Source organism: Rhipicephalus sanguineus, chromosome 1 (genome assembly GCF_013339695.2).
Source record: "Rhipicephalus sanguineus isolate Rsan-2018 chromosome 1, BIME_Rsan_1.4, whole genome shotgun sequence".
Lineage (NCBI taxonomy): Eukaryota > Metazoa > Arthropoda > Arachnida > Ixodida > Ixodidae > Rhipicephalus > Rhipicephalus sanguineus.
The window spans coordinates 185,825,584-185,837,363 of NC_051176.1; the positions used below are offsets into that span (position 1 = coordinate 185,825,584).

Genomic DNA, 11,780 nt, shown 5'->3' on the forward strand with positions numbered 1-11,780 from the left:
TAAAATTGGCAAAAAAGATTCAGAGCAATTCTGAGCTCCCAATTCCCAAAGGGATGAAGGCAAAGGGTTTCTCCAACAAGGGTTTCTCCAACATCCAGAGCAATGAGACACTGTTCAAGGGCCTCTGCATCACTTTTTGAACATAACCTTAAAATGCTGCTTATCTGTAGTCAAAGGCTCATGTAAACATGTGAGCCAAATATTATCGCACTGCACAAAGCAGGGGCATTACAACAGACAAAAATAACTTGCTTCCCCTCTTGGCAAACTATACAACAAGCAGGACCTACTGTATTGCAGCCGGAGGGACTGTCGTGACCATTGTGGCTGATTTCATGATCATGAAAATATCCTCGGTAATATTTGTCTTGTTTGTTTTGAGTATGCCTTTATGTTCAGAAACACCAAAAAATTAAATCTTTGCACTTCGGGTCTTGGATCAACTGTCATCTGCTTTATGTTTCTTTTCCTCCTACATCCATGTGAGGCAGCAGCCTGTGTACTATGCATGTACTCTTTCAAACACTATGTGCCTGAATTTGTCACTTGTGTGCTGAGCCCTCTACGACACTACCTACCCATGCATATCGCTGTCTCCAAAACCACTGATACGCATGCCAGTGCACGCTAGCTCTCTTCTACGCGTCTCACGAGCTGGACACTTTGTCATGCATCTCTTGGCATTTAACTAATTGAAACCACTTAAAAATGTGCAATCTAGATTTGTATAATGATCGTATGGTCAAGCTAACGCCGGACAATGGCAGTCCATACTGAGTATTCATGTAGCTTGGCCATACTTTAGCACAACAGTTGCACATCACTTGTTCTGCTTTGTTGGGCATATAGTGCCTTAGTAGTACTATTTATAGTCATTTACGTACAATGGCCTCTGTGGGGTGCTGCCATGTACACGCACTGTGCTCATCCTAACTGGAATAGGCAGCCAACACAAAGAATTAGGGGAAAATTCTCAAGGCCATGACGGGCACTAATGTAATTTCTTGTCCCCATGTCATACTCCCCCTCCAGCACACTTGTCAGGCCTGTGATAACTACCTGTAACACTGCTTATGCTTGACGAATTTAAGAATTTTCGCAGCAGGAGATCTGTGAGGCAGTAAAATGCAATTTTGAGGTCATTCTTTGTTTACTTGGAAAAATGTTGCAGGGCCCCTTTAAAGGAGTTAAAAATCAACAAGAAAAAGCACTGTCATTCTACTTCTGTTTCCGTGCAGGCGAAAATGTTGTTCAGAAGATGCTAGCTGGAACATAGGTGCATTGTGCAGTACATTCTGAGTCAATATTTGTTCAAACTTGTGATGCGCAGAACTCGTTAGAGGTTAGGCTTTGATTATTGGTTGACATGCCCCTAGAGACAATAATTAAGGTTAGTTTAAGAAATTTAGTTCAATGTAATAGTGATTATCCCATAAGTTTTCATGTCTTTTGCTGCTATGATGCTAAATGCTACTGTTTATTAGCTATGAAAGCTTTTGTACAAAGAAAAAAAGACTGTTAGGATATTTTAAACTAAACATCCACTATGTTAAGTGTGCATGTTTCTGTTTTTTGCAAGCTTTTGCTAAAGTAGGCGTCTAAGATCTTGAGAACAGCAGCGTAAAATTTTAAGAAACATGGACAAACAAACAGTGATACAATGCAGGCTTCTAAGAGCTGCACACAGTGTGATAATGTACCATAAAAATATTTAATGGTATATTTAGGGACTGTGAAAATATTTAAAATTCCTTAAAATAATTTGCCTCTAACGCGTTTTTTTTTATCCTTGATGCTTTGTGACCCAGTAAGTGTGGATTATAACAGTGTGTGCCTTGGCAGTTGTAATGAGTGGCAAATTCTAGCAAGGATAACATGAAACAGTATGAAATCCAGTTTCAAAAGGCAAGGAAAGAAATAACTGTGAAAGCATTGCCAGAAAAATTGGGCTCTTCCTCTTTTAATGCTGCTGCTCTATTCCTGAAGAGGAGTAATGTTAATGCACTGTGCCTTTCATAACAAGCCAGACATTAACTGAGCTTGTGTGATTTTAGTTTAAACGTATTCCGCTGGAAGTCTGGATAGCCTTTTCTAGGAAAGTTCTGAAATTCTATTTTCTGCTATGGTATAAATTTGAGGACACCATTAACCTATCAAATAAGGCATTCTTTTGTTTTCAGCTTGTTTTCTGTCTGTAGCAGAAAGAAACAGAAGCCGGGTGTGAACCGCCACTGAGACACCATCTGATGAAAGCAACAGAGTGCTCGTGCCGTGCCATTTTCAGCAAGCTGCATTTGCAGCAAAAAAGACTTCATATCTCAGTGCTTAGATTGAGGGTGAAGTTACCTCTCTGAGAAATGCCATAAATGGTCTCTTTTGGTTCAGACAGGGAATCTAGTTCCATGTTTTCGAACCTGTAAATGACAACCTTAGTCAAGACATTTGGGTGAAACTACAACTCAAACAGCTAAAGAACTGCTTTAGAAGAAAACAGCTAAAGAACTACTTTAGAAGATGAGAGCCCAAGGAATCCCTTTTTAATCCTTACTGAGAAAAGTCATTCTCTCTGGAAAAGATGAGTACTACTTAGTCAGACACAAGAAATGAGTAGCAGATTGCATGAAATTACACTAAAAGCTTTCTGAAAAAGTTTCCAAGAATTGATTCTGGCAGTTCTCATAATGTCTGCATTGAAACCTCCACAGAAGTGGATCAAAATCGAGTGGTCAATGAGCTGCCAAGCCCAGCAGAGATAATTTCTGGGCATGCTTCATAAAGTGAATGGATGTTGCAAAAGCACATTGACACTGCTATCAACATAAATTGTTACACTGTTTCAGATTAAATAGCTGGCTTTTATGAACAGATATTGTGGCCCCTCTCTTAGCTTACTGATGAGGGAGTGTGCAAGTATAGTTGTCAAGTGGTGGCAATGATAACATTGAGATTTGTATGGTTACTTCTTTACAGAGCAGTTACAGTGTGTTGCTGCAGATGATGCCCATCATAGTGTTGGTGGGAATGTCTCTCATGTCCAGCTTCCTGGTACAAGACCCACCTTACAGCCTCGTCAGAACAGCGTTAGTGATTTCCCCCCTTTTTTTGTCTGTTTCTCTCTTGCTGAATTCTGCCTTGTCACTGTGCTGTCCTTTTCATCCTGTATAAAAACTGGCCAACTTCACTTAATGTGTGTAGTGGTACCATGTAATTCATTGTTAGCAATCTCATGTATGATATAGGGCTTGTAAAGAGAGCCACTTCATTGCTATAAACTTTTTTTGCATTTCAATGAAGACAAGTGGCTATCCGCTGTCAAGAGCCCCGATGTCGGGGCTCAACTATGGGCTGTCCAGAGGGCCCCCGATGCGGCGGTTGGGCTTGGCCTGACTGTCCCAACGTGGGAGCGGCCCGCTGCGCGTTGAGTCATGCACCTCAGGACTTACAATAAAGTTTCGCATCCATCCATCCATCCATCCATTAGATCTTTTGTGTTCAAAATTAAGGAGCTCCACTGCATCCGTAATAGCTCAGTCATAGCTTTAGGAGGCAGTTAATGATATTGTTTGGGAAATAGATTTAATGTTGTGGACAGCAGTTACCACTGCAAAATAAGGAAAAATTGACACAGCATGTGAAGTGAAGTTTTATTTTTCTTTCAAACGAAGAAGGAAGCCAGGGCTAAAGGCTGAATGCCTGACAAAGGCCTCGGCCCCTTGTACAGTTTGACTTCAGTTAACACAAAAACATACCTGAAAATATAACACAATAAATGCATAAATCAGCTGCATTTGCAACTGTACAAAAAAAAGAAGTTATCAAGCATACAACAATGAAAATGATATTATTAGTCGAGTAAATATTTCTGTGCTTCCTTTTTGAATATTTTCAATTAAACATCAAAATTAACATTTGTCGACATTTTATTAATGGCCACAGTTATCTGATAAGTTAATTTTTGTTTGCTATAATTAGTACGCGTTTTAGGGACCCGGTGGATTTGTTTTCGAAAATGGTATGCATCATTAGACAAAGTATGTTTGAGTGTGTAATTGATTGGCCTTAATATGCTGCAACAGACGACAAAGGTAGACTTGGTTCACTTTAAGCAAATCATAATGATGAAACAATGGCAAAGTGGAAAAATCCTGGGGTCTGCCACAGTAACCATGAATGCACTGCAAAGCTTTCTTTTGAAGTACCTGTAGTTTGATAGTTATTAGTCGTAGTTGTCCCCCATACCAGAATGCAATAGGTTAGTTTAGAATATACAAGCGCATAATACATCTGCAGTGTCAACCACACGGGTACCAGACTAGCTACCTTGTAGAGACAGCCTACACTTTTGCTAATTTCAGATGGTAACTTTGACACGTGTGTTCCAGGAAAGGTTCTGATGGAACCAGACACCGAGAAATTTTGTGCAATCAACCTCGTGTATTTTTACGCTTCCAAATTGGATGTTGACCTTATAAAAATCTGCAGTATTAATTGGCCTAAAAATAATATAGCTAGTTTTTGATAAATTTAAAGAAAACATGTTGGATTGTAGCCATGACTGTAGGTTACATAAGTACCCGTTTACCATGGCCTCAGCTTGCATAAGAGGTTTGGCTGTAAAAAATGTTTGTATCATCAGCGTACATGATCATGTCATGAGAACCTGGTAGTTTGGTAATGTCATTAATATATATTAAAAACAATAGTGGTCCTAATATAGAGCCTTGAGGGACTCCGCAAGAGACAGTTAGCCGGTTAGATGTGACATCATTCACCCGCACGTACTGCATCCTATGGTGTAAATAATTCTGTACTAAGTGAAGTGTAATACCACGTACACCATAGTGATTTAATTTTTGCAAGAGGATATTGTGCTGTACGGATATGTACGGATGTAAAAACATATTTCTATATAGAAAAAAAAAAAAACCTGCTACAAAAGCACATGATGCTTAATAAGCGTACAAGGAGTTTGGGGAAGTGTCTGTAAAGCATTCATTGTATCAGTGTGCTCACAGTTATCCATTGCTCCATGAAGCTGTCAGGCAGGCTCTAGCAGACCCTTGTGCACCTACTGAGCATCGTAAGCAAAATATGAAGTCTTTGAAGTCCTCTGCAGCATTGTTACTTGATTAGGTACCTGTGAGAATCATCCCTCTCCTAACATCCGCACTTCACCATGCCATCACGTCTTCTCTGCTTATTTTCTTGGGTCCGTCCACCTCTGCTCATGTGGCTTCTTCTGATTACAGCTGCATATGTGACGCTTGCCATTTCAGGCTTAACAACGTGCACCAAGCAGACACATGTTGTGCTTCTGCAAAAATGTTGGTGGAACACAGTTCATTTTTTTGGTATTTACTAGCCATACAGTCTCCCTTTAGTACATTACTGAGACATTAAACCCCATAAGTTAGCCCTTGGCACTCTTTTTATTGAGTTCTTGCAGCACCAGGAACTGTTGTTGCAGGGGTCATTTCCAAGGGGCATTTCCAAGGGTCATTTCCAAGGTGGCAACTTGTCACATTCAGTTACTTCAATTTATTAGCGATTGGCGCCCACAAAGACTGTCAACAAGCTTGCTCCCATGAAGTAAATGGCTGCTTAGCACCCATCGAAACTTTTTTCACAATTTGTAGGTTCATTGAGAACTGCTTGAGGCTTGGCTAAAAGATTGCTTTTAAATATAAAGTTTACTTAACTGTGGTCCATCTCTTTTTGTACTCTTCCTCTGGTCCTGCCTGTAGTGGTATACAACCTTCTTGATTGCACATTTGAGCCTTCTTTCTTTTTTCTTTTTACTTGTTTGCAGGAAACATCAGTACGAGCGTAAGACTATGAATTTGCAGCTGTCTTACTATGTGAAAGAGAACTTCATGGCAGAGCACAAGAGCAACATCTACCGAATAGAAATGGACGTGGAAGCCGACCACATAGCGAATCTACGGAGCTCCTGTTTCCGGGAGAAGAACTACAGTCAGTTTCTGCCTTTGTCTTTAAGGAAACTCTAAAAAAAGATACTGTGCTAAGCTGGACTGGTCAATTGCACGTCTTGAACAACTAGTGACGTTTACCAGTACTTCTACCCTCAAAACATGTTCCACTAAGCAGTGAAATGGGTAATTACAGCTTATAGCAAATGATTTGTTCATTTGAATGAATGTTTTGTTCAGGGATAGAAACTGCAGCTAACAAACAAGTGTTGCAATGTGTCTAAAACTAGCAGGTCAAACACTTGTCTTGGGAAACAGTAGAATAGCACCTGTACTGCTACAATCATTTTGTATGTCTCTTTAACTACTGATCGTTAAGCAAACTAGGGGATGATTGTTGAAAATAAGGGCTTGCTCACAGAACAGATGTTTATACTCAGCTGCTCTCCTTTGCCAGTTGTAGGTTCGAACATGTGCAGTCTTCTTACACTGTGCTCCGTCTGGCTCATCAGCAATAGAAATCATAGTTTATATAGTTAAACCTACCTATAACGAACCTTCATACAATGAATTCTTCAATATTACAAAGCTTTTTATTCCCTGCTGTTACTCCATAGAAGCACATCTATTTGGGACCTCTATGTGACAAAGAGGCAACAGGGGACACCCTTGAAATAACGAAATTCCCCCACTGACTACCTAGCGATTCTGTCCCAAATTTTGTCACTTTAGCGCGAGCAGCAGCCACATGCATCTTCTGTAGTTGCCCCGCTGACGACAGAGAACAAAGCGGCGTCATGCAAATGGCGCACACGTAGCCCTGGCTACAGTAGGTGCTCGTGTGTGCGTGTTAAGTGTGCATGAGGTGGCTAGAGCACACGAACACAAAGAGAGCAGAGACTGCGTCCCTCGAGCCGGCGATCTTGCCGCCGCAGGCATGTCCTTTCCTCCTGCCTTCAAACCTCCGCTTGCGGGTGCTGCTACGCCGGCGGTCACACTGGCAGTGCCACTGTTTGGTTGCTGCAAGAGTCACTGCAGTGCACTTTGTTAACCCTTTTAGAGTCTAATTTTTTTGAAAAAAAGCTTTCCCAGATGGTCAATTTACTTTATTGCAGATTTTGAATGCACACAATGTGTAGAGTCGAGGAAAAATTGTTAAAAAAAAATTAAAGGACAGTATTTTGGTGTCAGCATCACTCAGAACTGCAAAATGTTCAGTAGTATTTCAGAGTGTGGTATTCCTTGAAACACAGGTATATGCACCGCACCTTATCGCAGTCTGCACTCATAAAACAAAAGAAATATCAGAGTGGGAATAGTTATCGGTGTCCTGAGAACGGGCAGTGTGTTCGACCATATCTTTGCTTTACCGTGCATCTGAAGAACTCTAAGGAAACTCAGAAAACAAGGAAGCCGAGAGTACCTCTTGAGCGCCGGTGATTAAAAAGCAAAGAGCAACGCCAATATAGATGGAGATCAACTTCCACCGCCCCTGCAAGCGAGTGTCAATAATGGTAAAAATCAAGTTTGCACGCCTCAGGCTGCACGATGCACTGAAGCTAGAAATTAGTTCTGTTTATCTCCACAAAGAGGTAGCACAATCAAATTTAACGCTTCTTCTAAGTCCTGGGAGGTAGCAGCACCTCCTAGTGAGCATGCATCGTCATTATGGCACGAAATTTTCTAACGGATGGTTCACTCCACCTCCTCAGGATAGCTTCGTGAAGTTTGTGGTTGTAGCTGTGCACGGCCTCCAACAGCTCCCCACTACATGTGCATGACTGCATTGTCACTATGTATGGGGCTATGTCAGATGAAGCACTGGTGGAATGTGTCCGAGAGAGAGAGAGAAACAAGTTTATTTATCGCATCTTAAAGGGAAAGTAGTTGTGAGAAGAAGGCGAGGGAGGTTATCCTACTCGCGGTAGGCCTCCTCTACCACCTCACTCCACCTCCTCAGAATAGCTTAATGAAGTTTGGGGTTGTAGCTGTGCATGGCCTCCCACAGCTCCCCACTACGTAAATCTCTACAAAGGTTGAAGGTCACAGTGAATATGATATATGTTTAGAGGTTGACTCATATGCTCTGCCTTCCTTGATGCAAGTGCTGGATGCTATTGATGTTTTGCGCCACGTCGCAGGCTCTCCAGACATTGATGGAGCAGCATGTGTTCCTTTATGTATTACAAACATTCAGTGTTGCCATCCCTCAGAGCAAAATAAGTTTTTTGCCACTAAATAAATTTTTTGGGTGAAGTCTACCTTCAGTTCCCCCTTTGTTTAATTTGAGCGTTTCTTTTTTGAATTTTCATGCTGAAACTGCATATGCGGTATATAACGAAACTCTTTGTAAAGAAAATTTTCTGGAATTTGTCAATGTCGTTGTATCCATGTTTAACTTTATCACCTTAAGGTTCCCAACAAAGGCATTACATAAAGAGTAAACAGTAACAAAGAAAAAAAAGCAAACATTATTTTTGTGAAAAGATAAGGTTTGAAATAATGAGTCGAATCACTTCACTGTTTCACTGGGTGTTTCCTAGCATAGACAACGTCATATCGTACTAAGTGGACCATGTCAGCTTGAAATAAGTACTAGCATTTGCTGCAGTGCCTGCACCTGCATGCGAACTGTACCATCCACCCAAGCCAGCGTGGTATTGTCAGTGGCATTGTACATTGGTGGCGCTCTCATCAGAATGAGTGGCATCTACATGCAACTCCATAGATGTTTTCATATTGTCACGCTAGCTTGTCAAGCACAAAGAAAATGCCTAGAAGCCGATGGTGTCGCTTTGAGAAATAGTGCCAGACGTGCAGCTGATCCTTCTCGTTGCCAGTGGGTTTTTGTTGCTGGGAAGGAAGCTCGTGCTCTACTGCCATGCTTTTGCGTCAAGCAAAATAACGAATGCATTTTTTTTTCTGTTATCCAAATACAAAACGAACTGGATAAAATACTTGTTCTGTTTAAGCCGTGGTTCCATTTAAGTGATTTCCATTCACCAAGATTTACCAAGAAATGAAGCGAAAATAACTAAAATGCCAGATAAGTGAAACAGTGTTATCAACACAGCAGAGCATGGAGGACCTTGCCTGTCCTTCGAATTTTCTTGAAAGTCTGTGCATAGTCTCAGTTATGTAGTAGAATGCCCTGGATTCATAGGTGCTTGTGTGAAGACAACACTATTGGAATGGAAAGCTTTCTGACATCATCTATTTGGTGCCTGCTTGCAGAAGAGAGCCTGCTTTGGCGAGCCAAAAGCCTACGAGATGCCAGCTTGGAGGAGCGGGCTCAGGATTACCAGATGCCATCGTGTGACCGGCTGGCCCAATTGTCGCGCATGCGTGTCTGACCCTGCTGCAGTGGGTGCACTCCAAAGCCAGGTCCTCCCTGTGTCAGCCCCCGGGAATACACGGAAGCAGTCACCACTATTCTGTTACGTCACCTTACATCTTCTCCAGCTGTTCCTCCTAAGCGCTTGTTTGTGTACATACAGAGGTTGTCTTGTCTTTGGTTTCTCTTTCATTGCCTTTTTATCCCTGCTGGATGTTCGGCAAGGGTGCATGGAGTTAGAGGGGACTGCTGGCTGTACATTACTATACATAAATTGTGAAATTGATTATGGTGAAAGTATTGCAAGAGAGCTTTTGTGAATATGTTAAGTTTTGGATTGCCTGCATCTTTTCTGTGATTCTCTTGCCGTCATCTGGCATACAGTGCAAAGGGCAATTGGTCTCTGTAGCTGAGAGCCTTGTGGAAGTCTCCAGTTCAAGTGCATACTTTGTTCATTGCCTGAGAGCACTGTACAGGCCTTTGTACATTGACAACTGCATCAAGGTTTTGGCTTGTGACCTATTTGGTGACGGTTTTCAAATGTGGCACAATTGATTGTGTGTTGATGGTCGTTAATTTTATATGGTACACAATTGGTGTGTGCATTGAGTGGTCTGTGCTACACTTGTTAATAAGGCATATGACTCTGGTCTCAATGACACACTATCAGTTAGTATTTGAGTCAGTGTGAGGAGAATGCGAGATCATTTGAGCACAATATTCAATTAGATCTCGCGTTGCAGCATTGGCTGTGCAGTTGCCATAACTTGCAGGCATGACAGTACTGGTGTGTTGCTAAACTTTGCTGTATTGTGTACCATTTTGGCCAGCTTTTTTTTTTTTTTACCTTTCTTTCTGGTGAAGAATTTTCTCAGCTATTTGAGCATAAGTATATTTTCATTCTTGTAAAAAAGAAATTGGGATGGGAAGCTGGTAAAGAAAAGCAATGGTGCACTTAAAGATGTGAGCATTTTCGGTGTGTTGGTTTTAGACGTGATGCAGCAGCAGTTGCTCTCCCCACACTTTCATACATGCTGGGTGTCACTGTAGATGTACACCTCTTGCGATGTTTTTTTTTTTTTAGCGTGTGTAGCATAAGCAAGTGCAGTGCAGGGGTGTCACATTGAAGTGATAGACAACACAAGGTGCGACTGCTTCAGCTACACCTTGTGCTGGCTTGACCGTATATGGAAAACAGTGGTGTGTGTGTGTGCGTTGATGTGGGTTGGGCACCGATGAGGTTCAGGAGGGTGCAACTTTGCATCTAATGATAACAAAGAGCATATACTGCATTATCAATGAGCGGGATTGCCTTTGTGCAAGGTCCTGCAACATTGGTGTGGTACTATCTGGAGGCTGCTGTCTCATCCTTTTTATGTGCAGTTGGAGTGTTCAATCTGCTTGTGGATGCAATTGCATGCAGCCTTTTTTACTGCATTGTCAGAAGATGTAGCTTCTTATCGTGCAAAAAAGGCGCATTGTTTATAAAGTGCGCTGTTGTTGAGCTTGTGAAGAATGCATTGCGTGTAAATAGAGGAATTATTGGAGTCTACCATGAAATAAGTTTACGGCTGCAAGAACTCGAGAAGAGACATTTGCCTTTGCTTGGTTGTTTTTAGTCTCACCGTCTCCCTTTCCCAGTTTTGCTCCTTTTATTCATCATGGAGTGGAGGCAAGTGGACAGCACTGCACACTTTGCCATGCATTGAGTAGCTGTTGGCTCTAGGATTTGTCTTTTTTGGCGGTTGATGTGCAGCGTAAGCCCTGCTTTTCATGGAAAAATGAAGGTAGATTGAAAAGAGTTCGGCATGCGAGCACATTTTGATCAATAAATATATGACGAAGGTTTAATTTTTGTATGTCTTCTTGGACTATATGCAAGCAAGAATGAGAACATGGCAGCTGTCGGTACCAATTAAGCTACTGCACGTAGCCACAAATGTAGCCACACTTCTTCCCAAGCTCAGAGCGCTGCATCAAGACTTTACGTACCAGATAAAGCCTGGGTGGCCTGGTAAGGCTTTCGCATTATGTAATGATAAATTCTTAACACTGTTGTGACCGCGGAAATATCTGTTGTTTTTGGGTAGTCCAGGAATTTTTTTCTTGTCACAAATTAATTGAAGTTTAGGGTATCAAATGATAGAGGAAGAATTGGTCTTTCTAGCAGCATTAATTTCAAGCAACAGATTTATTTCAAATATAAAAAGTTATCAAAACAAAGAAAAATGCAACAAAAAGAGAAAAAGTAACATCATTGCTACTCTGCACAGGGTAAACATTAAAAAAATCCAAATACAGTGAAACCTCGTTAATACGTACCTGCCGGGAACGCGGCATAACTACGCACTAAACGGTAGTACGCATTAAACACCAAGTACAAATTTGCATCTCCCAGCGTACGCCTTCGCCGCCAGCAAATAAATAGAGTGCCACAGCAAATATTGCCGAAAATACCCACCGCAAAGCCTTTTCTTTCTTTTCGCCAAAGTGGAGAAAAGATCCTGGCACACTCG

At 41.5% G+C, this 11,780-nt stretch overlaps 1 protein-coding gene across 1 annotated transcript in view; it reads left to right on the plus strand.

Moving 5' to 3' along the window:
- Nucleotides 1-11,115, plus strand: part of LOC119403681 (dnaJ homolog subfamily B member 14) — a 59,242-nt gene extending 48,127 nt beyond the window's left edge. The window contains exons 6-8 of the mRNA XM_037670593.2: nt 2,971-3,080; nt 5,810-5,973; nt 9,165-11,115. Coding sequence (XP_037526521.1) covers nt 2,971-3,080; nt 5,810-5,973; nt 9,165-9,283 — 393 coding nt within the window. The 3' untranslated portion in view covers nt 9,284-11,115. The remainder of the gene's footprint in view (nt 1-2,970; nt 3,081-5,809; nt 5,974-9,164) is intronic.
- The last annotated feature ends 665 nt before the right edge of the window (nt 11,116-11,780 follow it).